Source organism: Zeugodacus cucurbitae, chromosome 4, assembly GCF_028554725.1.
Source record: "Zeugodacus cucurbitae isolate PBARC_wt_2022May chromosome 4, idZeuCucr1.2, whole genome shotgun sequence".
Classification (NCBI taxonomy): Eukaryota; Metazoa; Arthropoda; class Insecta; order Diptera; family Tephritidae; genus Zeugodacus; species Zeugodacus cucurbitae.
In genome coordinates, this window is record NC_071669.1 from 60,350,097 (window position 1) to 60,377,311 (window position 27,215).

The 27,215-nt window shown below is 32.3% G+C and overlaps 2 protein-coding genes across 8 annotated transcripts in view; one reads left to right on the top strand and one right to left on the bottom strand.

The window, feature by feature from the left end:
* LOC105220763 (uncharacterized) overlaps window positions 1-27,215 on the top strand; it is a 254,578-nt gene that overhangs the window by 17,578 nt on the left and 209,785 nt on the right. The window lies entirely within an intron of this gene.
* On the bottom strand, window positions 725-23,497 carry LOC105220772 (acetyl-coenzyme A synthetase). Its single transcript, XM_011197264.3, has 6 exons — window positions 22,749-23,497; window positions 3,249-3,987; window positions 3,029-3,183; window positions 2,794-2,962; window positions 2,541-2,730; window positions 725-2,003 (listed from the first exon to the last, which is right to left on the bottom strand). The coding sequence occupies exons 1-6, from the start codon at window positions 23,057-23,059 to the stop codon at window positions 1,558-1,560; spliced, it is 2,010 nt and encodes a 669-aa protein (XP_011195566.1). The 5' UTR covers window positions 23,060-23,497; the 3' UTR covers window positions 725-1,557.

Below are 27,215 nucleotides of genomic sequence, written 5' to 3' on the forward strand. Positions count from 1 at the left end.
GTCACCCTGATCATTTTGATATACATATATAACGCTATATCTATCTCGTTTAGTTTTATGACTTACAAACAACCGTTATGTGAACAAAACTATTATACTCTGTCCAACATGCTGCGAGAGTATAATAAAAATGATTAAAAGTTACTATAAATGTTAGCATTGTAAAGAAATATTGTTTGAAAAAAATAAATTAAACTCATTTTGTCTGAAGCTATAAATATTATAATAATGTTAAAAAAAAATAAAATTTAATCAAATTTTTATGAAACAGTGTTGCAATAACAAAACGTGTAACAAATATTTAAATATCTAATTGAAATCAACCAAAAGCATTTTACTTACCTTTCATGCACGCTGTGTCTATCCATACTATTTTATCTACTCTACGTGAGCTTGTCTTCAATGTTGTATGAAAAACGAAAAGTTCAGTGTTTAAATGTTTTTTGTTGTTTTTGTTTTTTTATGTATTTCTGATATTTCTTACAAGTTCATACATTTCTAAACATAATCAAATGCTACATGACAATATATTTCAATTTATTATATATTTATATATGTATGTATGTATGTACGTTTTAAACTAATATATACGCATTTATCACATTAAAAATCTACAATAATTCCAAAAATAAAAATCAAAAATTCGTTAAATAAAAAAAATATTATAAGCGAAAAAACAAGTGCATTCATAACACTATTGTGCAATATTTAAAACTAATTGCTAAACATGCTTTCTATATACCAAAGCACCAAAAAGTACATACATATGTATTGCAAGTATTTGCTATACATATACATATGTATATGAGATAATTCACTAGCGTACAAACTAACGGAAACAAAATTATTATTATACTTTCTACAAACTTTCTAGTTACATATGTATGTATGTATGTTTTTGTGTATATATATATTCGTGGTTCACTGTAGTACTTGTTTTACATTTGCCTTTGCCTTAAAATATATTTGCATTTGTTTACTACATAATTACATAACTATTTTTCATATATATATATTAAATATATATATAATATATTTGTTAAGAATATACTGGAATAGCAAGCTACAAATGTACATACAGTTGATAGGCATATAATCGGAGTTTGAAAAAAATAAAGGAAAAAAGAAAAAAAATTAAATATGCACAATTGGCAACACTGGCTAAAATTGTTTTCTGTGAAAAATTTTAAATTTTTTAATGAAATTTTTTTCATTTCAACTACCACCTTGAGTCATTATTTCACAAGCTGGAGACATTAAATTTGTGCTACGTAGTTAAAAAAAAATATTTTTTCCAACCAACAGCTATATATATATATATATAGGTGTATAGTGGCCTGTAAGCGTTTTCCGCGCTCATTGTGTTTGATTTTTCGGATTTAGTGTATCAAGCATATTTTTAATAGCCTATGTATAACCATTTTGCCGCACACTCTCACTGTATCGTTGCATATTGACGCCGGCTGCCTTTCCTTTTCATACTTTTTACAAATTATTACTAAAATTTTTGTATTTTCTGCAAATTTTTTTTAATCATTCAACGCTTTACTGTACTTTTTACTTTTCCGCCGGTCGATTCTTGAACAATTGTTCCACGATACTCTCGTCGGCCAGCGTTGAGATGTCGCCTACATTGCGATCATTCACCGCTATTTTGCGCAACACACGACGCATTATCTTACCGGAACGTGTTTTCGGCAAACCGGGTGCATGTTGCACCACATCGGGCATGGCAAAAGGTCCGATGCGTTCACGCACCAATTTCTTTAATTCCGCAACGAGTTTGGCATCGAAGGTCTCATTCTCATTGGGCGTAATGAAGCAATAGAGGCATTCGCCTTTAACTACGTGTGGTCGTGAGACGACAGCAGCTTCGGCTACACGATGATGTTCGGTTAGCACTGACTCTACTTCGGCGGTGGACATAAGATGTCCCGAAACGTTGAGCATGTCATCGACACGTCCGGTAATCCAGAGGTAACCGTCAGCGTCGCGGCGTGCGCCTGAAAAGAGTTGAAGGGTTATATAGTTTTTATGAATTGTCTATTAAGAAAAGGGATTTTAAACAAAAATATCATGGAACAACACTCGTAGGATCAGATTCTAAGGTTCTCCAAACCACCTAAATTTGATTATATCCGCAAAAATATTTGCGGAACGTTTTGATAGTTGAACTTCTAAGAATTCTTTTTATCAATAGTGGGTAGAGTTAACAAAAATGAAAAATAAGTTGGAAGCAAAACCGGTATTGAAATCTGATTCGAGATCTTAAGTCTTTTAAGATTAGCACGAAGAATATTAAACAGTCTTGTAAGGAAAGGTGGAATGATACTACAGACAGGAAAGTATTCGGGACTTGGGAGAATAATATTTAGAAGAAAAGACAGCAAACATTGGACCAAAATTTTACGAAATGGACATTCCTTGTGATCTATCTAAACCAATTCGATCGAACAATCTACTATCATGTCATTTGAGAAATTTTTTTCAAAATTTGTCTAATCTAAAATAGTTTTCCAAAATTTAAAAATCCAACTCACCATCTCCAGTGCAGTAGAAGCCAGGGAATTTCGAGAAGTATGTGCTCTCAAAACGTTCATGATTATTAAACAACGTGCGCATCATCCCCGGCCATGGTTGTGAGAACACTAGGTAACCTTCACCTTCACCTTTGATTTCAATACCGCTCTCATCAAGTAGTGTCGGCTTAACGCCAAAGAATGGGAATGACTGCAAAATCAAAAATATATTATTTCAACTTAATTTTTTAATAAAATCGCAAGTAAAGCTTACCGCTGCGCCTGGTTTCATTGGAGTAGCGCCTGGAATGGGTGTGATCACGTGACCACCAGTCTCTGTCTGCCAGAATGTATCAACAATCGAGCATTTCTCTTTACCAATATAACGATAGAACCACATCCAAGCTTCTGGATTAATGGGTTCACCCACGCTGCCAAGTACCCTTTGGAGAAGGAAATATTTAATTTACATTTATAAGTCAAACCCACTAAAATTTCTTCGAACTCACTTTAAACCGTTTAGATTGTGTTTCAAAACTGGCGCCTCACCGAACTTCATCAGCGCACGTATAGCTGTTGGTGCGGTGTAGAATTGTGTCACCTTGTACTTGTCGATTACAGCCCAGAAACGATCATTGTCAGGGTAGAAAGGTGTACCCTCGAACTGTAAGAGTTGATAAGAAAAGCTATAAATCTATGATAAAATATTAATAAGATCACACTACTTACCATCACCGATGTAGCGCCATTGGCCAATGGTCCATACACCACATACGTGTGTCCGGTGATCCAGCCAATATCAGCTGTGCACCAATAAATATCACCAGGCTTATAATCGAAGACAATTTTGAATGTTGTAGCCGCATACAACAAATAACCCGCTGTGGTATGTAATACACCCTTTGGTTTACCAGTGGAACCACTTGTATACAACATGAAAAGTGGATCTTCGGCCTCCATCCATTCGGGATAACAGGCTGGCTCCTTGTCTTCCATCTCCTCATGCCACCAGAAATCACGATCTTCCGTCCATGGTATATCCTGTTCGACATGATCATCGGCACAGGGTGTTACGCGCTTCAAATGTGACACCACAATGCACTTCTCCACCGTGTGACCCATCTCTTCGACCTTCTCCAACGCCACATCACAGAGTGCCTTCAGGTACAATGGTTTCTCGCCACGCCAAGCACCGTCAGCGGTGATCAACACCTTTGCCTGGCAATCGAACATACGTTCCGCCAACGAATCGGGTGAAAAGCCAGCAAAGACAATGGAATGTACAGCACCAATGCGTGCGCAAGCCAACATGGCGATCGGTAGTTCAAGGATCATCGGCATATAAATTGAGACGCGATCACCCTTCTTCACGCCATGATCTTTAAGTACGTTGGCGAAGCGGCAGACCTCCTCGAGCAATTTACGATAGGTGAGACCACGTGAGTAGTCGTCGGGATGATTGCCTTCCCTGCAAGAAATGGATGAAAAATGTACTTAATGTTGTGATAACAGTTATCATTTGTTTTCTAAATATATTTCAGCTATGATTAAACCGTTATATTTATTATATTGATGATTTCATCTCCTTCATTCGAGTAGCAAATTCGTTGTTCGGTAACTTAACCAGATAATGAGAAGATAATACAATCTCAACATGTGTTTGCACATGTGCTGCAGTGTGAGTGTGTTCGATTGCCGTCAAACCGTAAACTAATTATCACTAGTTGTTGTTGAGTATTTACCGCGCTAAACAATATGATTACGTTGAGTATCTCTAAGTGATGGTGATAAACTAGAATTTATCAGATCAAAGCATTCAATTATCAGTACGCTTACTATCTAGCCTGTCAGTGCATATTATTTGCCTTCGTTATTTAGTAATTATAATATGTTTGGCATAAATTTCGCTGCTAATTAGACTGTGCGCATAAGACTGTCCGCATAATTGATAATTGACGATTTATGCTAAAGCCTCTTTAAGTTGTATAATGCTCGCGTATATACTCGCTTACTTCTATGTACAAATATACTGATTTATGATTCTTAATATGTGTAACTAATTGTTTTAAATGCGCCTTTAAATTAGTCTCATATTAACATTTCCGGTAAGGCCACAAGCTGAGTTCGGATTTACAAAGGCCTTGAACATTTATTTTTATTTTTTATATATAAAAGTTGATTGGTAAAAATATTAAGTGATCGATATACAAATAAACAATATAAAATATATATATTTTTTAGAAAAATGGCAGTTGTTTTTGCCATCATCAATTTGTGGTCGTTTTACTCTATGTAGGCTCTATATAATCTTGATCCATTGGTTTTGATTGGATAGTTTAATTAAAAAAATTTGAACCCATAAGTTTTCTTCGTTCCGAGATTATGTTAGGTTAGGTTAGGTTGTAAGGCTGTTTTCCAAAGGGAAACACACGTAGACTTTAAATTACAGTCCTTTGTGAAGTCTGGATCCCCACTAGATTAACAATTAGGAGTCAACAAAGCGCCCTGAACCTACTACAAATCTGCAGAGATTTTTAACTTCTATATTCGCTATTTCGCGAGCCTGCTCGAAAAAGTGAGATCCGTGGTTAGAAATCTCCAAAAATATTGTCAACATATTTTTTTATTATTTTGAAATACATGCACCTGAAGTACGATACAATTTTCAGCTATATTCATTGCTTAGTTTGTCTGTAGCAGCTGCTAAGGTTAGACTCGTTTTTATGAAGTTGGCGATTTTCGTTTTAAAAAGCTCACACTTCGTTGCTCGTTCGAGAATTCTTGACCAAAAACAATACTGTATCGATGCCCCAGTCTCCTCCATATTCTCTAGACTCCAGGGATCCATGTGACTTTTTTCTATCTAAAAATAAAGGGAACCTTAAAGAGCCATCGTTTTTCAATCATAAGAGAAATCGCTGAAAGAGCTAAAGGCTATCCCAATTATCGAGTTTTGAAGAAGTGTTTCGACGATTGGAAGAAGCGCTGACATAAGTGCATTATATCGAATTATCAAGCGACCACATTAATATCGACGAAAGAATAAATATTTTTTTCAAAACACTAAAATTCCCGTTATTTTTTGAACACTCCTCGTACAAAAATCAAGTTCAAAGCTTTTATAGAGGTTCGTCCCATTAAAAGAATTTAACCCGAAATTGCGATTAGAGAAGTACAATGGTCCCCAGAGGATCTGGAACATTATTATTTTCCAGTTAGAAGACAGTCTTACCAAAGTATTAAGAATTTCATGTCGAAAAGTCTCGTAACGTGCCAAACCCAAAGCACTTCATTCATTTTGAAACAATAAATGTTGAGTTCAAGGACAATTACATTTTATGCCTTCAAAGATGGGACCAACTCTGTTTTGAGTTAACTTAAATCCAATGGTTTCTTAGTGCCATATATCGACAGTTCCTTGACAAATATTGTCAGGGGTTTCAAATCGCTTCCTTAACTAATTTTAATATAACTTATTTCTCTGAAAGATTTCCTAGGAACAGCTATCCTAGACAACATATTAACACCATTGTAGACTATAAGAAATCCCGATCTTTAAGGGTGTTTTCGAAATACTATTCAACCATTGTACAACACATATGAAGTTCTATCCAAAGATTTCAATACTGCCATACGTTTCCAGAATCTTTAAATTTTTTGAATATAACATTTTATAATTTTTGAAAAACCATCTCCCAATACAACAGGTGCTCTAAAAAAATCTTCAAAAGTTTAAGAGTCTTGAGGGAAAATTAGTGTGGTAAACATTATCTATCTATTTCAGATATTCTAAGTTAAAAGAAGGTCTACTTTCATCAAATTTTTAGACGAGAAGTGTTACAAATAGAAGGAGTTTGTTCTTGGAATTTTCTTTGTGTTTTTACGCTGCAAAGTCGTCTTCTAGAAAGCTCTTTCTAAGACAACGTGATATAAAGATTGTCATAATTCACTACACACTTCTATTGCTACGTTGTCTGACGAAAGCTCAGTGGGGTGGAAATTTCTATTGTAAATACTTAATTCAGAAACTATATCACGATAACTTATAATCAAATCAAATACTATCTCATAACAACATGCTATTGAACAGTGTACAAATCACCATACTCCTGTGTTATGGAAATGTGTTGCGGAAACAATTCTCAATTCTAATTGCATAAAGTTCTAGTTCAACAATCACTCATAACACAAAATATTTATTTTGTTACTTAATTGTTTTCTTTTCGAATTTCACACGCGCCTTTTTCGCGCTGTGTATCACCACCTGATGCATGCGATACAAACGTACTGTAAACTGTGCATTTATTGCGTGAAACCCAATTGCAAATTGTTTAAATACACTGCACACGGACACGCCTAAGTGCTTACAAATCTACATACATACATATATGTAAATATATATAACGATGTCTGTATGTTTTTTGTTGCTTATATTCTTGAATTTAAATGCGAATTAAAATTCCAGACTTTCGAAAACAGGCAAACACGAGCATTTCATATTACCTACATATAGATCTACTTACATACATATGTATATACGGTACTTGCAAATCGTATGGAATTGTATAAAATGAAATCATTTACAATAAAATACAGTTATGCTGCATTTAAAAAAAAAATAATAAAACACGTCAAGTGTTAAAAGAAATGTACTCCAGCGCTTTCAATCGATTAAATAGCAAATACCATAAAACACAATGAATTACAAGTAATTTTGTAGTTGTCGCCAGACATATACATTTGTATGTATGTATGTATTTAAGTACGAATATAGAGTATGCAAAATCAAAATAAAACAAAAGCAGCACTCAAATAGAAAGTGTTTGCTGTCATTGTGCAGTTTTCAATTAAAGGTCAACTTGTAGTAGTATAGTGACAGCAAGCATGGCTTAGCAAAAACAATGAAACGTGATCTGTCGCAATGCGAACGGAAGTAAATTGCAAGGGGTTAGTTCTTTAACCCATATTGATTGGTAAAATAGACAAAAGTCAAGAAATAATTGATTTTTATAGATTTTTTTTTTGTTTTTGTCAGTTTTATTATTGTCTTACTATGACCTTTCTTCATGCTTTATAACCTTAGCGAATTTATTTATAAAAGTGAGTTGATTTCTTTGTGCCGAATTCAACAGAATTCCAAATCATTCAAAATCCGCATTTATAACGGTTCATAAATCATAAAAAATATGTGTTAGTTATATCCAGTATATATCATTGGAGCCGCAGGGGTTATGAACTTCAAATTTGTTGTATAGTGTTATAGAAGACATGCAACAGCGATACTACTTGCTGACTAAGACTAAGACTATGTTTTATTTCGATCAATTAAGCTTTGTTGCTTGAAATCTATCTTGAATGTGAAATTGTCTGATAGGAATCGTTAGTTAAGAGTGTTTAAGCTCTAATTTCGCCTATCGCCTAACGAACCAAATTTCGAAAACATAAGTTGAGTATAAAATATATTATACCAGTTGTTGAGAATGTTATCACCTTAAGCCACACTGAAGGTTCTCCTAAGCAACTAAATATGTTTCGCGCTTTCAATTTACCTTATTTAGGCAGTTACTTTCAAATGAAAATACAAGAAAGTAAGCTCTTTAAAGTACTAAAGCACAATAATTTGAAAATATTAGGTCTACAACTTCCGCCGTTTTTTTGTAAATTTTAGGCTTTTTTTTGTATAAAAACGGTTACAAATGTCGATGAGCCTCAGCCGCACTTTACTTGGAATTAAAAAAGAAAAGCAAAATTTCCCGCAAATGTCGAGAATTCGGCTCAAAAAGTGACATTTTCAGTTGAGAATAAGTTTGGGATGCAAACAGATCTCTACAAATATTTTGTTGGATTAATATTGACACAAATGTTCAGGATCGATATAAAAAAAATCAATTTTAACGACCAGTGCTTGACCCTAGAGACATCTATTGGAAAACGGCGGATGCAAAGTTGTAGACCTAATAATAAAGAGGAGGGCGCTACTCGAGTGGTCTAGTAGTGGCTATCCTCACCTTCTGATAGAAATGTGATAGATCATAAAAGAAGAATATACCAAATAAACAAAGACAAAGTATAGACAGATGATATGGAAATAGGTTCGAGTTGGCACCTCACAGTTTCACTATATTTGAGAGCGTTTTTTGAGATCAGTCAGAGAATCAGGATTTCTAAGTAGATCAAACACAAAATTGTGAATACTTTCTAAATTTATTTGGATGTTATCCTTATCATGCCAAATCTATAATCTAGCTGTAGAAAATATTATATCTCTCTCCGAAACAACTTCCATAATAGGATGCCCAAAAGACGTTAATAAAAATTGAATGAGATGCTTACCAACTTTTCTATCACAAATTGAATAGATAGCCACTAACTTTAATAAGTATCTTTAATTATTTTTTGGTTAATGAATCAGGCTTTAATTTACTCGTACAAAAAGATCGTATAACAAAATTCTGGAAAACAAAACTAATCTGAACTGATGTCACACGAGTAATAATAACGCATCAATATACTTAAGTAAAATATGAATCAATAATTTTTTAATTTTTTTAATTTCACTTTCTTAATCACTTGTTAATTATAAACAAAGTCGTAAACACTGCTTTGTGATAAAAAACCAGCCGGCCAAATGGACGAAACGTAAAATGTGTCAAAACTACGTATGCAATCAAAGTTCACGCTGAAGCAACAGGGAATTGGGACCCAGACAAATGTACGTAATATAAACAATAATAGATTATTATTAGTAATGCTAGAAATTGCAGAAATATTGATATCTAAACAGTCAGACTTATGAAATAGTATTGTTGAGTAATTTATGATCCTCTGACTTAAACCAAGAAAACAAAAAGAATTAGAAGAACTACCTATACTTAGCACGTACTCAACTCATTTTTAAATGACCAACCAAGAGCAATAAAAACTTTATAGACTTAACGGCGACGCATAGTCTACAATGGCTCAACAAATAGTATACGTTTGTATTTTTCATTTAAAAACAAATATTTCTGCGTTTATTTGTGTATAATTGTACTCCGGTTCACTTAATACAGCTTAATCTTTATTATGCGTTAATTCTTAAAAACAAATTTACTTAGTGTCGGGTTTGCTAAGGTGATTTAACATATTTTAGTGAAAAAAATATTTTAATGGACCTGAAGAAAGTTGGATTTTTGTTTCTGAGCATTCTGAATTATGTAGATAACAGTACATTCCAAAAGGAGTCCAACCCAAAATTATCTCCATGAAATCTTAAAATATCAATGTATCCTTATGTCTGATTCACATAAAGGAATTATTACCGAAAAATATTCAAAGCTCTCAGAGTTCTTGATACCCTAAAAAAGCTTCTGAAATAGTTGTTTCCTCGAAACTTTTTTTCAAACCTAACCTAACCAGAGTTTGTTAAGTTGAGGCTGAACAGTTTTCGTACAAGCTATATCAGCACTGATGAGAGGATATAACCAGAGGGAAGACATAATCGTCGTGTCTGAGACCAATATTTTGACAAAAGGCAAAACGTAGTACCAAAATGATAATGAAAAGTTGTAAAATCTCTATAAATGGTGTATCGTCCTTGATGAGAAATATAATTAAAAACGAAATCGAATTTTTCTCAAAAATGGGATTGTCTTAAAAATTTATTAAAATTCTAGGAAATTTTAGACACCTATTGTAGTTAACTATGAATTAATGTCAAATTTGTAGTAATACGGAATTCCTAAAATTACGAATTCTTAATAGTACTGCAATTGACGTCAGTGCCCTTACAAATGCTAAAAAATATTTGTTAATTTTTAAAAAATATAATATAAATAAATATAGGAACATTTGTACAAATCAACAATAAACCTCGAACAAATATATATATTTATTTGACCAAATTTGTATACATGTGTATTTGCATTACAAATATTTCCAGTCAATGCACTATGAAAAATTCAGTTATAAAATTACACGCTAATTTTATTTTTAGGCAAATAATAATATAAACATACAGACTTATATACATACACTTTTGTAATTTCTAGAAGAAATTACCAACCATTATTGGGTCACATATATTTTTACATGCTCTCTAGGTATGAAGTGTTTTTCGGGTGTATGAAGAGTACCTACAGACCTTTGGCGAAATCTTAAGAAAAGCTCTTGATAAATCAGAAATACACTCAAGATTCTGCCATTGCTGTGCTGTAAGATTGTATTTCTATTTTTATATATTTCATCATGAGAATTCAAGCACAGGACCGAAAATGTTTTATTTGTTCACAATTTTGGGCAATGAGCTGATAAGCCCATAGAGTGCTTGAGATCGCTTCGATGAATATTCAATTTAATTATTTTCATATGATAAATAAAAACAAATAACAATGAAATTATAGAACATGGTATTGTAGTTGTAATGTGTGGAGAGTATAAATGGACTGCGTAGATTACACTCGGGTAGAAGTTAATATTTTCAATGTAATTGTCGAACTCGGCACATGAAAAATGAAGCTCTATGAAATTGAATGAAATGTTTATTAACTTAGAAGTCATACTCAACAACTCAAGCATCAAGCCATCGAAACAAAAAATTATGGGTTAAAAAGACGAACTCCTTAACAAAAGCCATTTCGAGTAGCTTCCGTTTCCGGTCAATAAGAAATTTTTGAATTTGCTGTTTCTCGAATTCAAACCGCAATCCAAGTGCGATCTTAACCAGAAAATATAAGGGAAGCTCAGCTAAACAGCTATTATAGGTAAAAGCTCCGAAGATAATTAAATAGAGAGAAAGTTATTATTTTGTGAAAAGAATATTTTGTCAAAGTAGAAAACCATACTCATTATTTTAATCAATATATAAATAATGTACATATATTTCTATAAATATGTTTTCCATAGCTATATCTCTAAAAACTGCGTAGAAATATCTATCTGAATTGTTTATAAGTAGCACTCACGCGCTTCTCGATTATAAACACACAATTATATGTAAAGTATAATGAATTAGTGTTATCATTGCGATATAGGCCTCCAATAAGTACATATTTTCCCGCCACGAATGGGCAAATAGAACGCGCAAGCAAAACATAAAGCTTTTACAAGAGTCTTCTGACAGACGTATGTATTTATAGTGTTTTTTATTGCTAAGCCAAAATTATGGTCATATACATATAGTGGTACTGTACAACTACTTAGTGTATGCGGATCAGCTGTTTGTTAAGAGAGTTTCGCACTACCCGAAGAGCTTCTTAGTGCTTTTAATGAGAATTTTCATTTTGCCGCATTGTTGAAATCTCTCTTTTGTTAATGAAATTCGTTGACTTTGCAGAAATTTGGCTAACGCCACTGATATGAGTAATCAACCGGTGATGAAAAAGCCGGCAGCAAATGCAATGTTTGCTCGCCAGCATTTAGTAGACAGCTTTACTCACAATATGTACGTAAGTACGTAGGTAGGTAGGTAGTATAGTGGACTTGGTGCGGCTAAGCTACGCCAATTGGCTGTGCGGTATCGGGCGATGTTGATCGCGTGATTCGCATGGCGACACTAACAGCTGGTATTGTTTGTAGACAGAGGTATTGCATTTAGAAGGGTTCCGCTAAAGAAACCCTGTTGATGCTTACATTTAGTCATATCTTACTAGCTCTTTGATTTGTTGGTTTGTTTTATTATTATATAAATATGGTGATACAGTTTTAAAAAATATTACAGAGACTTTGGGTTAAACACTTCAAAAATTCTGTTATTTGAAAATATCATGTAAAGATTGAGAGTTCAAAAAGAAAGCTTTGTGAAAACGCAAATATTTTCTTCAGGGAATAAACTTTCAATATCAACCGTCCAGTTTCACTTGAATATTAATAAGCTTTTTGTTCTTAATATCTGTCAGGTTTAAAGTTATAAATGGGAGCATCTAAATAATAATCCCAATGGAATCAAGAAAGCTTAACGCTTTCGACAACAGTTGTCTTTCAATAAATATAATATGAATATATGTAAAAGCTCGCTGGCATCATTAAAAGCTTAATGGGCACAAATACTCGTGAGCTATATGAGAAGGAATTATACTTCTAGTAAATAAATGAATACAAAGCTTAAGCTTTCAAAAAAGTTGTATGTTCAAAAAATAACGGGAAATTATAAATTAAAAATTTCGCAGATTAGGAGAGTCCAATTGCCAAATTCGTCAGACATGGCTCCGTGTGACTTTTTTCTTTTTCAAAAAATCCAAAAATAAAGAGAAGCTTAAAAGATTGTCGTTTCACAAGCATACAAGACATCGTTGAAATAGTTAAAAGCTATTCCAACAAGTAAGGAAGGGCTAAGTTCGGGTGTAACCGAACATTTTATACTCTCGCAATTTATTTATTTAACTCTATTAATATTATATTATACACAATTTGACCCACATATTCGTCATATATATTGTATAAAGTCCATTGAAAGTTGGAAACCCGAAGCACCGAAGTACTCATGTTCGATATATGGGGCCTTAAAAACCTATGGTCCGATTTCGGCGATTTTTAGAATGGGGCTGCCACACTATTAACATAGTATTTGTGCAAAGTTCTGCACCGATATGTTCACTAGTACTTACTTTATATATTGTAAAGCAAACGATTCAGATCGTCTTCAAAGTTCTGGTATATAGGAAGTAGGCGTGGTTGTGAAGCGATTTGGCCTATTTTCACAACATATCATTGGGATGTAAGGAAACTATTACAAACCAAGTTTCATTGAAATCGGTCGAGTAGTTCCTGAGATATGGTTTTTGACCCATAAGTGGGCGACGCCACGCCCATTTTCCATTTTGTAAAAAAATCTGAGTGCAGCTTACATCTGCCATTTCTTATGTGAAATTTAGTGTTTCTGACGTTTTTCTTTAGTGAGTTAACCCACTTTTAGTAATTGTCAACCTAACCTTTGTGTGGGAGGTGGGCGTGGTTATGATCCGATTTCTTTCATTTTTGGACTGTATTAAGAAGTGGCTAAAAAAAACGACTGCAGAAAGTTTGGTTTATATAGCTCTATTGGCTTGCGAGATATGTACAAAAAACGTAGTAGGGGGCGGGGCCACGCCCACTTCCCCAAAAAAATTACATCCAGATATGCCCCTTAATAGTACGATCCTTCATACCAAATTTTATTTCCATAGCTTTATTTATGGCTTAGTTATGGCACTTTATGTGTTTTCGGTTTTCGCCATTTTGTGGGCGTGGCAGTGGACCGATTTTGCTCATTTTCGAAAGCAACCTTCCTATGGTGCCAAGAAATAAGTGTGCCAAGTTTCATCAAGATATCTTAATTTTTACTCAAGTTACAGCTTGCACAGACGGACGGACGGACAGACAGACATTCGGATTTGAACTCCACTCTCACCCTGATCACTTTGGTATATATAACCCTATATCTAACTCGTTTAGTTTTGGGTGTTACAAACAACCGTTATGTGTACAAAACTATGATACTCGCTTTAGCAACATTTGTTGCGAGAGTATAAAAATGGCGTTTAACAAGTGTTTCAACGATTGGAAGAAGCTCTGGCATAAGTGCAAAAATCTAATATGGACTATTTTAAAAGCGACTATGGTGGCGAATGAACTTTTTCTTTTTCAAACAACCAAAATTCCCGTTATTTTTTTAACACACCTCGTACATTACTACTGCCATTACTCTTGAAATATGTAGGTCTATAATTGTTTTTTTTTTATTCGTCTTCCATATTTATGTAATTAATCGTGAAGTTCTCTCGCTTGCATATTTCGTATAATTGACCAATATATGGAGCTATGTATATACTATGTAGATATGTATATTGTTTATACCGGTAAATTAAAATATTAATTTTTTGAAATTTAATAATTAAAATATATGAAAGAACGCCCATTTCCAACTGCAGTGATAACCTTTGGCTCTACAATTGCATTGCTTTCAGCCGCAATCTTACTTTTAGACACTTAAATCAAATTTCTTCGAAATTTCAAATCACACGGTTGCATCTAAATCGCGACTTTGCACTTTTCAAAACATATATAGGCTTTAAAAAATATATATATGTATATACATATATCTCCAGACAGATGTCATAAGTGCTAGTAAAAATGCTGAAAGTAAACAAACAAATGCTTGTTAAAACAACGCACGAGGCTCTCGCAGATTTGTTCAACCAAAGCATTATAGCTTAATATGAACGAGAACGCAAATGCATGCTTTTACCATATAAATACAGAGAAATATATGAAATATATATGAAACGTGTTAACATCTGTATGTACATACATAGTATATTGTATTTACTGTCTGAGCTTTCGCGCACTTTGCGTGTTTTAGAAATTCTGTAGAGTAATGAAAGGTGGCCTGATGTGCAAATTTAATAACATAATACATAAATACAAACACGCGTGCATATTCCAAGTATAAATGAATGAAAAGTGATTTTACAAATTTGAAAATTATTGAATTGCTAGTGCTTACTGTAAGCAAAACTATTAGAATTTTTTGTTTACTCAAGGCATTCTCAGTCGATTAGTAATTGATTAGCGTTGATTTCTCGAGAGTATTTGTGTGCCTTCACAATAGGTTGGTGGAAATGTTTTCTATATGCAAATATAAAGATTCTGAGTTCGTCTAACTTTAGAGACTGGCGTATCGAACAAGCAGATACCATTTTCATTATCAAATTCTTATTATTATCCTTATATTAGGTCTACAACTTTGCTTCCGCCTTTTTCCAATAGATGTCTCTAGGGTCAAGCTCTGGTCGATTAAATCGATTAAATCGTTTTATATCGAGCTTGGACATTTGTGTCAACATTAACCCAATAAAATATTTGTAGAGATCTGTTTGCATCTCAAACTTATTCTCAACTGAAAATGTCACTTTTTGAGCCGAATTCTCGACATTTGCGTGAAATTTTGTTTTTTTTTAATTCCAAGAAAAGTGCCGCATGCTTTCGGATACGTACGGTGAGGCTGTTCTATGTGAAGAAAAGCCTTAAATTTCCAAAAAAAAATTTACAAATTTTTAAAAATCTGTGTTATACTCTTCATATCTTGTTATTATAATAATAAATTTTTTTAAATATTTTCTTTTATTTTTCAAAAATAGTTCATACGCATTTGTGGTCAGATTAAATATACATTATTTCTCATTTTTTAATTAATATGGTATGATAACGCGCTAGTGTACTAGAAAAGCATTTAAAAAATATTTATCAACTGCGAATAATAATTTGGTTTTCAAGCTATCATAAATCTTTAGACCGCAGCCAAGCAAAGGCTAAAAACAAATGTACTGATAATCGATTGTAGTTGTGTGGGAGTTCCCACTTTGTATAACTACAAATGCTATAACTCAGTCTCGTTATTATATAAATTTTTATGCGAAATTGTTTTTCAGGTAAAAAAAATTAAAATTTTAATTTTTAAGTAAAAAAAAAAATATTAAAAAATAAATAAATTATTTTAACATATTTTAATCAAATCTAATTAAAAACGTGTTGCCAACTTCTATTATAAATATTAATATTATTAGCTAACTTATCAGACACTCTGACATCTAAAATACGCTTATGTTAACATTAACGTAATCTTAGATTATAGTCGTATACTTTTCACTTTTTTGTTGCTGTGAAGTGTTTTGTCTGCGTTTTATATTTTTTTTTTATTTTTTGCCGGCATCACATCACATTTGTATATGCAATAAGAACATACAATGCAACTTAATATAAATACGAGGTGTAGTTGAAAAGTAGTGAGGTTAGGTTATAGAAAAATAGTGTAAGCTTATGCTTTGTAAGAATATAAGTAGTTAAGGCCATTCAACTAGGCCTAGAGGGTAAATTAATCTGAACAATTGTATGAAAACAGCAAAACCTTAAGAAATAGTTGGATAATTATTAGAGAAGCTGTTGTAAGACTTAGTATTCCATAAGATTTCATCACATATTTGTTATTGAAAGAAAGCCTGTGAAGTGAAGTGATTAATGTCAAAGGAGAAGAATCGTCACCAGAACATCACGCAATGACTATTAAAGAGTGTTTATGATTATTCCAATTGTCTCAAAAATCAATAGTAGAACTCACAAGGGCTACGACTCAAAAAACACACTTATTTCGATGAAATGTCAAGGTTTTACTGAATTATCCTTATACAACGAATTTATGTCAATGAAAGAGTATTCGAAAAAAGAGTATTCCATTCGTACAACATGACCTAGCCAGCGTAGTCGCTGTCTTTTTAATCGCTGAACTATGTCAATGTCGTCGTATAAATCGTACAGCTCATCGTTCCATCGTCTGCGGTATTCGCCGTTGCCAATGTTTCTCTCGAAAACCTCAAGAGTCGTCTCATCGGATGTTGTTATCGTCCACCCTTCGGCGCCATACACCAGGACGGGAATAATGGGCGACTTATAGAGTTTGATTTTTGTTCGTCGAGAGAGGACTTTACTGTTCAATTGCCTACTCAGTCCAAAGTAACACCTGTTGGCAAGAGTGATTCTGCGTTGGATTTCAAGGCTGACATTGTTGGTGTTGTTAACGCTGGTTCCCAAGTAGACGAAACTATCTACTACTTCAAAGGACTGTCAACAGTGACGTGGGAGCCAAGACGCGAGTGCGCTGACTGTGTTTGTTTGATGACAGGAGATATTTCGTCTTGTCCTCATTCACCACCAGACCCATACGCTTCGCTTCCTTATCCAGTCTGGAAAAAGCAGAACAAACGGCGCGGTTGTTACTACCGATGATATCAATATCATCAGCATACGAATTAAAACTTGGAAAAAACTTCAGCATTTGAACAGGCCCTTAATATATTGTTGAATAATCAAAAGGTTTGTGAGAGTTATTAAATCACCTTACTTCTCGCACACTCCCTTTATTCTATTTGCATATTAGTGTACATATTTGCACTTTTATGCATGAGTACCAACTGTTAATTATGTCTGCATTGTATTTGTAGTCAATCAATTTGCAGTATCTATGACAAAGTGCATTTACGAGACATGTCTCTGATTAAATTAAACATTGTTGGACTTTCAAGCAACATTTTTTGTAGCACCCGGCGCATATGAGTACTCAAATTGTATGTATGTACTCATTGTGGGCATAGAATTACACGTGGACGAGTGTTTATTAGTTTTATATGTATACACGTTGCAATATTAGTACTTGTTTGAATAATAATAACGAGGGTGATTCGAGGAGACAGTAAATTTCATTTTCTAAACAAATATTTATAATATTTTAACCAAAATATTTGTGTATTCTATTTTGAAAACATGAGGACCTCAGTGCTTCTAATTTTTTTTACAGAAAATACAGGTAAGTCTCTCAGATATTTTAAAAAAATTCAGAGGGAATGTTTTTCTTCTAATAATATGTATCCGTGCCAAAAATGGGTGAAATCGGGTCAAAATTTAACCAAGCTCCCATATAGCTAATATTAGGGTTTCCAACTTTCAATGGACTTTATACCAATATATATGACTAATATGTGGGTAAAATTGTGTGTTATATTAATAAAATTAAATAAATAAATTGCGAGAGTATAAAATATTCATCCACCCGAACTTAGCCCTTCCTTACTTGTTAAGGTTTGGTACGATCCTAACAGTTTAAGGTAGTCACACCGTTATGTTCTCTCAAGACTTTAACCAGATTTCATCTAGCCATCTAGAAATCTTGATATGAGCGAGACTCATTGCATTAGCTCAAACTGAGAGAGATTGCCACAAATGTAATATCTGCCCTAAAGCAGATCTTATGTTTACATACTTTAAATTATTTTTTGGAGATATTTAACTCTTTAAATATAAATTACACTCTTTTTCAAAAAACTCAAGTGTTTCAAAGAGGCATGGTTCTAGTAATATATACTATAGGAATACTAGGGTTCTCTTATTCGTAAAGGAATGGTTGGTTAATTAAGATCTCCCGTCGACCGTTCCGCCAATTGAAAAACTTAGAATCTTGAGCAATTACTTGTGACCCCCTGTGAATAATTCCTCAATATGGTTTATACCATAATAAGTTCATACATATCTACCTATAAACAGTATTCATATACTGTAGAAACACGCGTAAAAATATAAATATATAACTGTATTTACGTCCACATAATTATCTGTGAAAAAATATGGTTTATGGCATTTCTCATTCGTGTTGAAGAATCAGAAAATATCAATTCAAAGCGATAAGAGCTAAAAGTGATTTACAAAACAAAAAAAATCATTTCATTTGCAAATCAACAATTTATAAAGTGTGCGAACTCTCATACACCGTTAAAAACAGACATATATATTTCTGTATGTGTGTATATATGTATGTCTATATGTATTATATGCACGCATTATCATGTGTTTAATATTTGTGTAGACCCAGTCGCAGACATTATCTAATTAACACTCATTATAAAAGAGTCTTCGTACTTAAATAAGTGTCTATCATTTACTTAGTCACATTACAAGTGCACATTAATAGAGTTTCCCCCATAGAGAATTATTTACATTTACAGCTATAAATGTAAAAGTTTATTTTAATTTGATAAGGTGGGCTGATTGTGCATTTTACAATTGTAATTATTAAATTGCTATAATTTGCTGAAAGGCAGAAAAAAAACATATATATTTTATTGGGCGGCTTTTCTTTTAAACTCTTGAATAATAATAATGGAGGCCTACTTGGTGGGAAGAGGCATATATTTATATAGGGTTAAGGAACTTACATTAAATATTGGTAATTTTATTTTATCAGTACAACAAAAATAACAAAGTATTCTAAAAAATTCATAATGAAAGGCGATCATTGAAGAGATGACCTTGATATATTATTCCGCATTTATTTCTGCAATATTAGTAATAGATTTCTATTGTGTATGAGAATATTTGGCACTGTTGTTGCAAAAATTTTGAATATATTTCTCTCACATAATTTAATTCTTGTTTATTTATTCATTCAATAAAGTATATCGGCTGAAATCCACTGCTGGTGCAGACGTTTAATTTTCAATCAAAGGTAATTAGTATACATATTATATATAGTATATATTATCTGTATATTGCTGAACGTAGAACTTGTAAGATTTCGATAATTTTTTCTTTTCGAATATTTTAGATAGTAATTTTCTGATTATTACCGAATTGGATAGTGGTTGACAACAATTTATATTTGTTGTTGAGAAAGCTCACAATGAAAAGCTTTGAAATCTGTTCACCTCATAAGATAGATAGATTCAGATAACACCGCTATAATAAAATTAAATAAATCCTAGGCCAATATTAGCTAAATTTAATAGGGACTTGGATTGTAGTTCAAGACCATCTGAAATTTTTATATAATTTATGGATATATCTGTTGAGTACTCAGTACTAAAAATATTATACTAAAACCAATTTCCAAAGAAAACAAAAGCAAAGTCAAGGGAAATCGTTGACAATGACAAGTAGAAATGAAAGAGTATTCAAATTTCCATACGCTGAGCTTTTGTAATAAAAAATTTATGCGACATTGGGTCAATTACTATATATCGCAAATCTATTTATGCATTCAAACAACAAGTAGAACACGACGCATAACCCTAGTGGGGAAACTTGAACGGGCTAATGCACTTGTCTAGTTCAGTGACACAGTTTTGTGAATTTCACGTGGTGATCTCAAAATATTTCGAATAGAAAAAATGGTAATGAAATAAATGTTGGCATTGTCACGACCATGAAATCGATTGAATTTTTGACACTTCGTAATAGTTCGTGCATGGACACGAACTACTAAAAATGCTTTGTGCAGTAGAACCGAACCGCTTTTTAACTAGTGAATGTTCCTACAGGGTTTGCATGTAGACACTTACATATTCCATTCAATTTGTACTCCTTGGCATGTAAAATTGGTTATGCAATATAATTTCTGAAGTTCAAAATAATGTTGCAATCGGATTGCAACTGAAGCACATTCGGCAACAGTAGGCTTGATAATAAGAATTTTGATTAATAATTAATGGAATATTTTCGAAAATAATACTCTTATAACGGACGTGTTATCCCTAACAACTACTGAAGTATACCTTAATTTAGGACTTAATTAAGCAAGAGTATAATTATGAATAATTGTAAAATTACAACTTTCTTATTACAACTCAACTCAATATTTAATATTAAGAAAATTATTAATTAATGAGGCATAAATTAACTTAGAATCCGCTTAAATTACTATACAATTACGAATAATTGAATAATTACAACTTTTTTCATTGACAACTCAACTCATTACCTAAAGGTGATATTACACAAAATTAATAATTGGCCAAAAATTATTATCAAAATGCTTTCTGACGTAAACGAGTCGCAAATACTTTAAAATTTTACGGCATATTTTAATTAACTTGTTTATTTTTTTGTCTAATAAATCTAAACAAAATTACTCTAAAAAGGGTTATTTTGTAATTAATTATATATATTTTGGTTGAAAATAGCTTCAGTTCAAAGTAGAAAAAAATTATATTACATAACACGTAAAAGCACAAAATTATTATTTTTTAAATCTCCATTTATAAAAAATAATTTTAAAAAAAATTACGTTTTGGTTTGTTGCTTTCTTTAATATTAAAATGCTAGTAATAAAATAAAAAAATGTTTTACGATTTGTTAATTGAGCAATAATTTTTCACGACCATTATATAATTGCACTTCAAGTGACAATAGATTTTGTAAGCTCTCTAAATTTGTCTGATTGAAACGGTTGAAACTGGTACGAAGAATATGTGGAAGCTGTGTTTAATTTGTTTTTTTTTTTTTTTTTTTTTAACAGTTGTAACTATTTTTGATCTTCTTGACTCATAAAAGAGTTGAAAAAATATCCTCATATTTATACATTGATATTATTTTTAGTATACTCTTAAATTTTTTTGTTAGTTTCTTAGTAAAGCTAGACATTTTATTTAAAAAGTAAAAAGTAAACTAAATTTTCAACGGCATAAAAAATTTTTGGTAATTTTTTAGATGAAATTTGGAAAATAAATTGAAATTTCTACAAAACAACTTAACTCGACTTCGTGCATTTATCCAAAAAAACTATAAACGAGTTTATTTATTTAATTTCTGGAACTAAAATCTTAATTTTATCTAAATTCAATGCTAAAGCCTTGATAACGACATAGAAATATCATAAATAAATATGATTTATACCCCGTTATAAATCGAGTAATTAAATCAGTTTCAATCAGTTGCCTCTATCACTGCCTCTAGTAACATTAGTATATTTAAAATGAAAAGTCGCATTTAGAAACTTATTTTTTTCATACTGAATACTACTTCTTTCCATTTCATCCTGACATTTTCTTTTAATTTCTCACATTTTCTTTATATTCTACCTGAAATATTCATTGAAATCCTTGAGGCTTACAAGTGCCAAGCTCTTTTCAGCATCATTTTTTTAACCGCCTTCATTTTCTTCTAACTGTTATGTAATTGCATTTCAATACAAAAATATTTTGTATGCCACTGTAAGGTGTGATTGTCGTATATCCCACACAAGGCCAACTACAAAAGTATTGCTTCTTCTTGACACCTAACCCATACAACCCTCAGCGCCAAAGGACATTGTTAGCGCAATAATGGCCTCCTGACCCCACCAAACGTGGGTTACATTGCGAAATAAACGGCAGTGTGAAAGCTTTACACCAGCCTCTATGAACACACAGCCACCACACACACACACAGAGTCATATACACGTGTCGCAAGGAAACGAGCAAATTGCAACGAATATCCACTTTGTTTATATCGCCTCTGCGCTTTACCACGACGAATACGTCGTTTGTATACATGACTCTATGTGTTCATAATAACAACGTGAAAAATCGATAGTTTCGAAATGTAAGCACAAAAGAGAATACGTTAAATAATTACATTAGTGTTTGTAGGCGCTCACATTATCCTTGCGCAAGCTGAATCAATGCTGCATTTGAAATGCGTCATCAACTGATTTCAGATTATTATTTTTACAATATTTTGGTTTAACTACTATTTACACACATGTATTTAATTTAATTATTTGTTTAATTATTTTATTTTAATTATTTTATTATTATTTATTTTATTTTATTTTATTTTAATTATTTAATTAATTTTATTATTTTATTATTATTTATTTTATTTCATTTTTATTATTTAATTTATTTTTTTATAATTTTTTTATTACTTTTATTATTTCATTAATTTTTATTACTTCCTCTCCATTTACTCACCAGTAATAGGCTATAGTGTCGCCCAGTCCGTTGCGTACATTGCGATCTAAGAGATTATAGCAAATATTTGTGGAGGCACCTTCCATCCATTTAATGGAGATAGGTCCTTTGGTTAGATTAAAATTGTATTGCAGGAACTTTTTTGGATCGGCTGGTGTTTCCCAATGAAATTGTTTGGCTACGCGCATCCAGAATTCCTCTGGATTGTCCAATGATTCTTCATAGAATTTTCTATACTCAGCCATGCTGGATATGTAGGCATCACGGCTAAGTGCCGGATTCGGATTGTAAATTGATTTTTCCGATGGCATTGTGATAACGTTTGGTGGCGTTAATATAATATTTTTTCAAAAAAAAAAATTAAATTCTTTTTTTATTAGCCTACACTTTTATATATTTTTTAGATTTAATTTAACTTTTATTTTAAAATAAGGCGTTATTTTTTTCAAAACCAACAATTTTCCGCTTGCGCAGTCCTTATGAAAAAACAATAATTATATATATTTCCTTGCTTGCAATTTTTAATTTGTTGTTGTAATTTTTTTTTTTTAATTATTTTTTTGCAATCTGATTCCTTTGTGTGTGCAATTAAATAATCGCGTTTGGGGTCGTTGTAACGTTTGTTATTATTATAAATACATAAATACTATGTATAGTGTAAGTATTATGTTTTTGCCGTCGTGTACCGAGCTTAGTTCGCGCACCACCGTCCAAACGGTTTGAGCTGTTCGCGTGTACTGAACTTGAATTCCTCACAGTATTCACATTTCGATTTTTCACTATTCGCTAGGCATTTCGCTTTTTTTTTTGTACTTATTTTTATTCCTTTTTTACGAGCGGTTCTCTGCGCAAAGAGCAAGTCGGCAAGCGTTCCCTAGCACCATAGTAGCACCCCACCATCAACGCACTCTCCCCAAAACAACCCACAACCTAGTGTTAGCGAGCATTTCGCAGCGTTTTTTGTAAGAATTTCGTATCTCTTCAATGCCAAATTTGCGCTCGGCAAATAATCGCCATTCGCACTGGCGCAAGCTTTGCAAAAAAAGCTCATTATTTACAATTTCCTACTCATGCAAACTGCATCTGATATTTAAGAGTAAGCTGTAAACTTGTGTTTTAAGAGTATGAATTTGTATGAAACAACCCTAGAGTTTTCTTAAATAAATTACTTATATTTTCGTTGCATTTAGATTGTTTGTAGGTTCTACAGAAAAGTGCTTATTCACTGTCTTAATTTACATTTTACTCAGTAATGTTGTCATCTTCATTTATTTTTTTATTTATTCAATATTTAAACATTAAAATTAATTTCATCGTCACCAATAATTCGCTATTATGTTAGCCGCCCCTGATAAGGAACGTCTCAACGTTTAGTAACAATATTCCCTGCCTTCATTAGCTACACGAATGATCACTGATAACTTTTTCCATTAATAATTTGTAAATGAAATTTTCTAAATTTTAATAAATCCAGAATTTGACCCAAATACATAAAGTAGTCCTAAATCCCCTCTTGTTTTAGAAACAGAAAATTCATGGCTTAATACTCACATAAACAATAATTTGAAAATGCATTCCAAGAAATATCTTTACTCAGATAATGTGAACTGTACCGACAAAATACATCCGATTATCTTGAGACAGGGTCCTAAAGCCGTAATATCATTTGCTTGATTTTATTTCATTTATTTCTTCTAGCTCCTCTCTGTTTAAAGCGTTAGGGGTAGTCAGAGACACGAAAAAGTAAGATTTTTCAGTATTTTTTTTTTTGCTATTAAATCATGTTATTTTACAAAAGTAATACTATGGCATTATTACACAATGTTTTGACTCGAAGTCACGAAAATTTGAAAAAAAAATTATAATTTCCAAAGTTATAGCTGTTTGTGTTGACCCAGTTTCAAAACAAAGGTCCTTGCGGTGACAATCTAAAGACATTGGAGATTCATCTAAAATCAATCAGATAAGAAAAATTAGTTTTATAAATAGATAATCGAGTACTCGATCGAAGCTGTTTAGTTTTTTTTTTTTCAAAAATTAAATCTGGAAATTTTTTTCTAATGAATCGAAATTTTTGGAAAAATAAAAAGCTTTGATCAGGCCCAGGATTATTATGTATTCTAAAACCTGTATAAATTTTCTTAAAATCTACTGAGCGGTTTTCGAGTTACATTTGCAACAAGTTCAAAAAACATTGTTTTGAGAAAAACGCAATTAAAGTTTCACACTAACGTGTTGGAGTGCGCGAGCGCTCTTTGTTGTTTGTCGAATAACTCGAAAAGTAATTATCGAACCAACTTCAAATTTTCAGAGAATATTTTTAAGATAGTACACTTAACGGAAACGCAAAAAACAAAAAATTGATTTTTTTTAAATCCTGACAACCCCTAATCCCTTAAATCACCTTTCTTTGATTTAAAATAAAATATTAAAAATCGATTTTTACTTTAATTCGAACCCATAACTATTCAAGAATGTTCCTTTAAAATTTCTCTTGAAGATATAGCCGATTTATGGTGGAAGCGTCAGGCGATGGCGAGAGCTTCTCAAATCTTTAAACGCGTTTTTCTCGAAGCAGTGTTTTTACGCCTGGCGCATGAGGTTGCTCAAAACCTGTTAATCCACTCGGTTCTAAATTTTAATACGTTATTCTATACATATATAGCTATGGTATGAGCTAGGACAAATCAAATCGGTGAAGATCTTCTTTACTTTTCAACTTGATTTGTGGCTGAAAAAAGGCGGTTAAAAAAAACAATATTCAAACGTCCACCATTTTGTTAATTTTTGCGCAAAATTAATAATCCTAGTTCATACAAGAGCCAAACATGTACTTTTCCTAATCCCGTTGGAATTTTTGGTTTCAGATGTTCCAGTGAGTGGAAATCACCGCCGAAAAGAAGGGCTTTTGTTTGATCATGGAAAACAACAACAACAAAAAACTTATGTAAAATTTGTCTCTCTTTTTTAAGTCTTCGAATAAATGTATACAAAGTTACAACCCTAAAAATAATTTTTGTTCATTTACCATCCCATTGAAAATCGTCAAAATTTGACATCGAGAATGGGGAGTCCCCTTAAGTCCTGTTAAAATATGTTTAATACTGTTGCTCGATTTAGATCAAAAAGGTAATCGAGCACCCATAGTTATATTCATGCCGCTCAACACATACCAATGTTTTGCCATTATGGCTTCAACTAGTAAACTTTCTTTTTTTTCATGCTCAAGAACATAATATTGCTCTAAAGACTGGATTAGAGCTATTACTTTTACTTTTTAGGTTCATTTTTACAAAGTGAATTTCTCTGACTTTGAGATCAAGTAGTGAATGCAGTTTTGAGTTAATTTTTTTAAATTTTATTTTAATTACTCTGCAGATAAAGAATATGACTAGTCTTTCTCTTGAGTTTTACGAATTTTCTCTTTTTTATAAATAAATTGTCGCAGAATTCTAGAATCTTCGTAAAAACCTCAATCAAGAATCCAATTTTTATTTTTTCCTTCATTCAATTTCTAGATTAAAGTCAACGTGTGGCACCTCTTTCTCCGAGGGTTTGCCGGAAAATACTTCACAATGGTAAAATTTCAATAATCCCTTATTAAATATGTATCTTTCAGAGAACATAAAGTTTAAAAAGATCTAATTTTTACATTTTAAAAAATGTTTCAAAAACAAGTAAGGAAAGCCTAAGTTCGGGTGCAACCGAACATTTTATACTCTCACAATTGATTGATATAGTTTTATTAAGATAACACACAATTTGACCCATCTATTCAGCAAGTCCAATAGATGAGCGAAAATCATCTTATATTGTATATGAGCGCTAAGGCCATTCCTGAACCGATTTCAGTCGTTTTACCACCAAGATACAATATATCCAAGACTATACGCTCACTTAATTTTGCTAAGATATCTCACATATTAACCGATATATGCGGAATATAGCCGTATTTTTGAAAAATCTATAATTAGGTATATGGGAGCTAGGGAAAGTTATGACCCGATTTTAATAATTTTTGTTACAGAGACACACTATTAGAAGAAACAGATTTCCTCTGATTTGCATTAAAATATCTGATAGATTTAACGATATTTTCGGTGAAAAATTACCCTTAGGCACTGAGTTCTACTTGTTTGATGTCCAGGGCCTTGAAAAGTTATATTCCGATTTCGACATTTTTCCACAAGTGAAGTGAAGTTCCATATACATACATTCGGAGACGGAGCTTTTTAGTAAATAAAGTTTAATCACAACTGCGATTTGAAGCATAAAAGATCCTTAAAGCGCTAAAGATCACCAAAAGCACCCTTCCGAAACCCATATCTGAATTTAATTTCCGCTACATGGGGGGCGTTTCCACACATCTACTTTAACACATGAATTTTGTATTTAAATTTTTAAACATCATTACGTAAGTGTGTATTTGAAACGCCGGCTGTTTTGAAGATGCTACAATAATCTGAT

Excerpts from the sequence above, each read along its gene's own strand:
- LOC105220772 (XM_011197264.3), bottom strand. The coding sequence starts at position 23,059 with ATGCCATCGGAAAAATCAATTTACAATCCGAATCCGGCACTTAGCCGT. Across the intron at positions 2,963-3,028 it reads CACAATCTAAACGGTTTAAA|GGTACTTGGCAGCGTGGGTG; the intron begins GTGAGTTCGAAG and ends CCTTCTCCAAAG. Across the intron at positions 2,004-2,540 it reads CTTCTACTGCACTGGAGATG|GCGCACGCCGCGACGCTGAC; the intron begins GTGAGTTGGATT and ends AACTCTTTTCAG.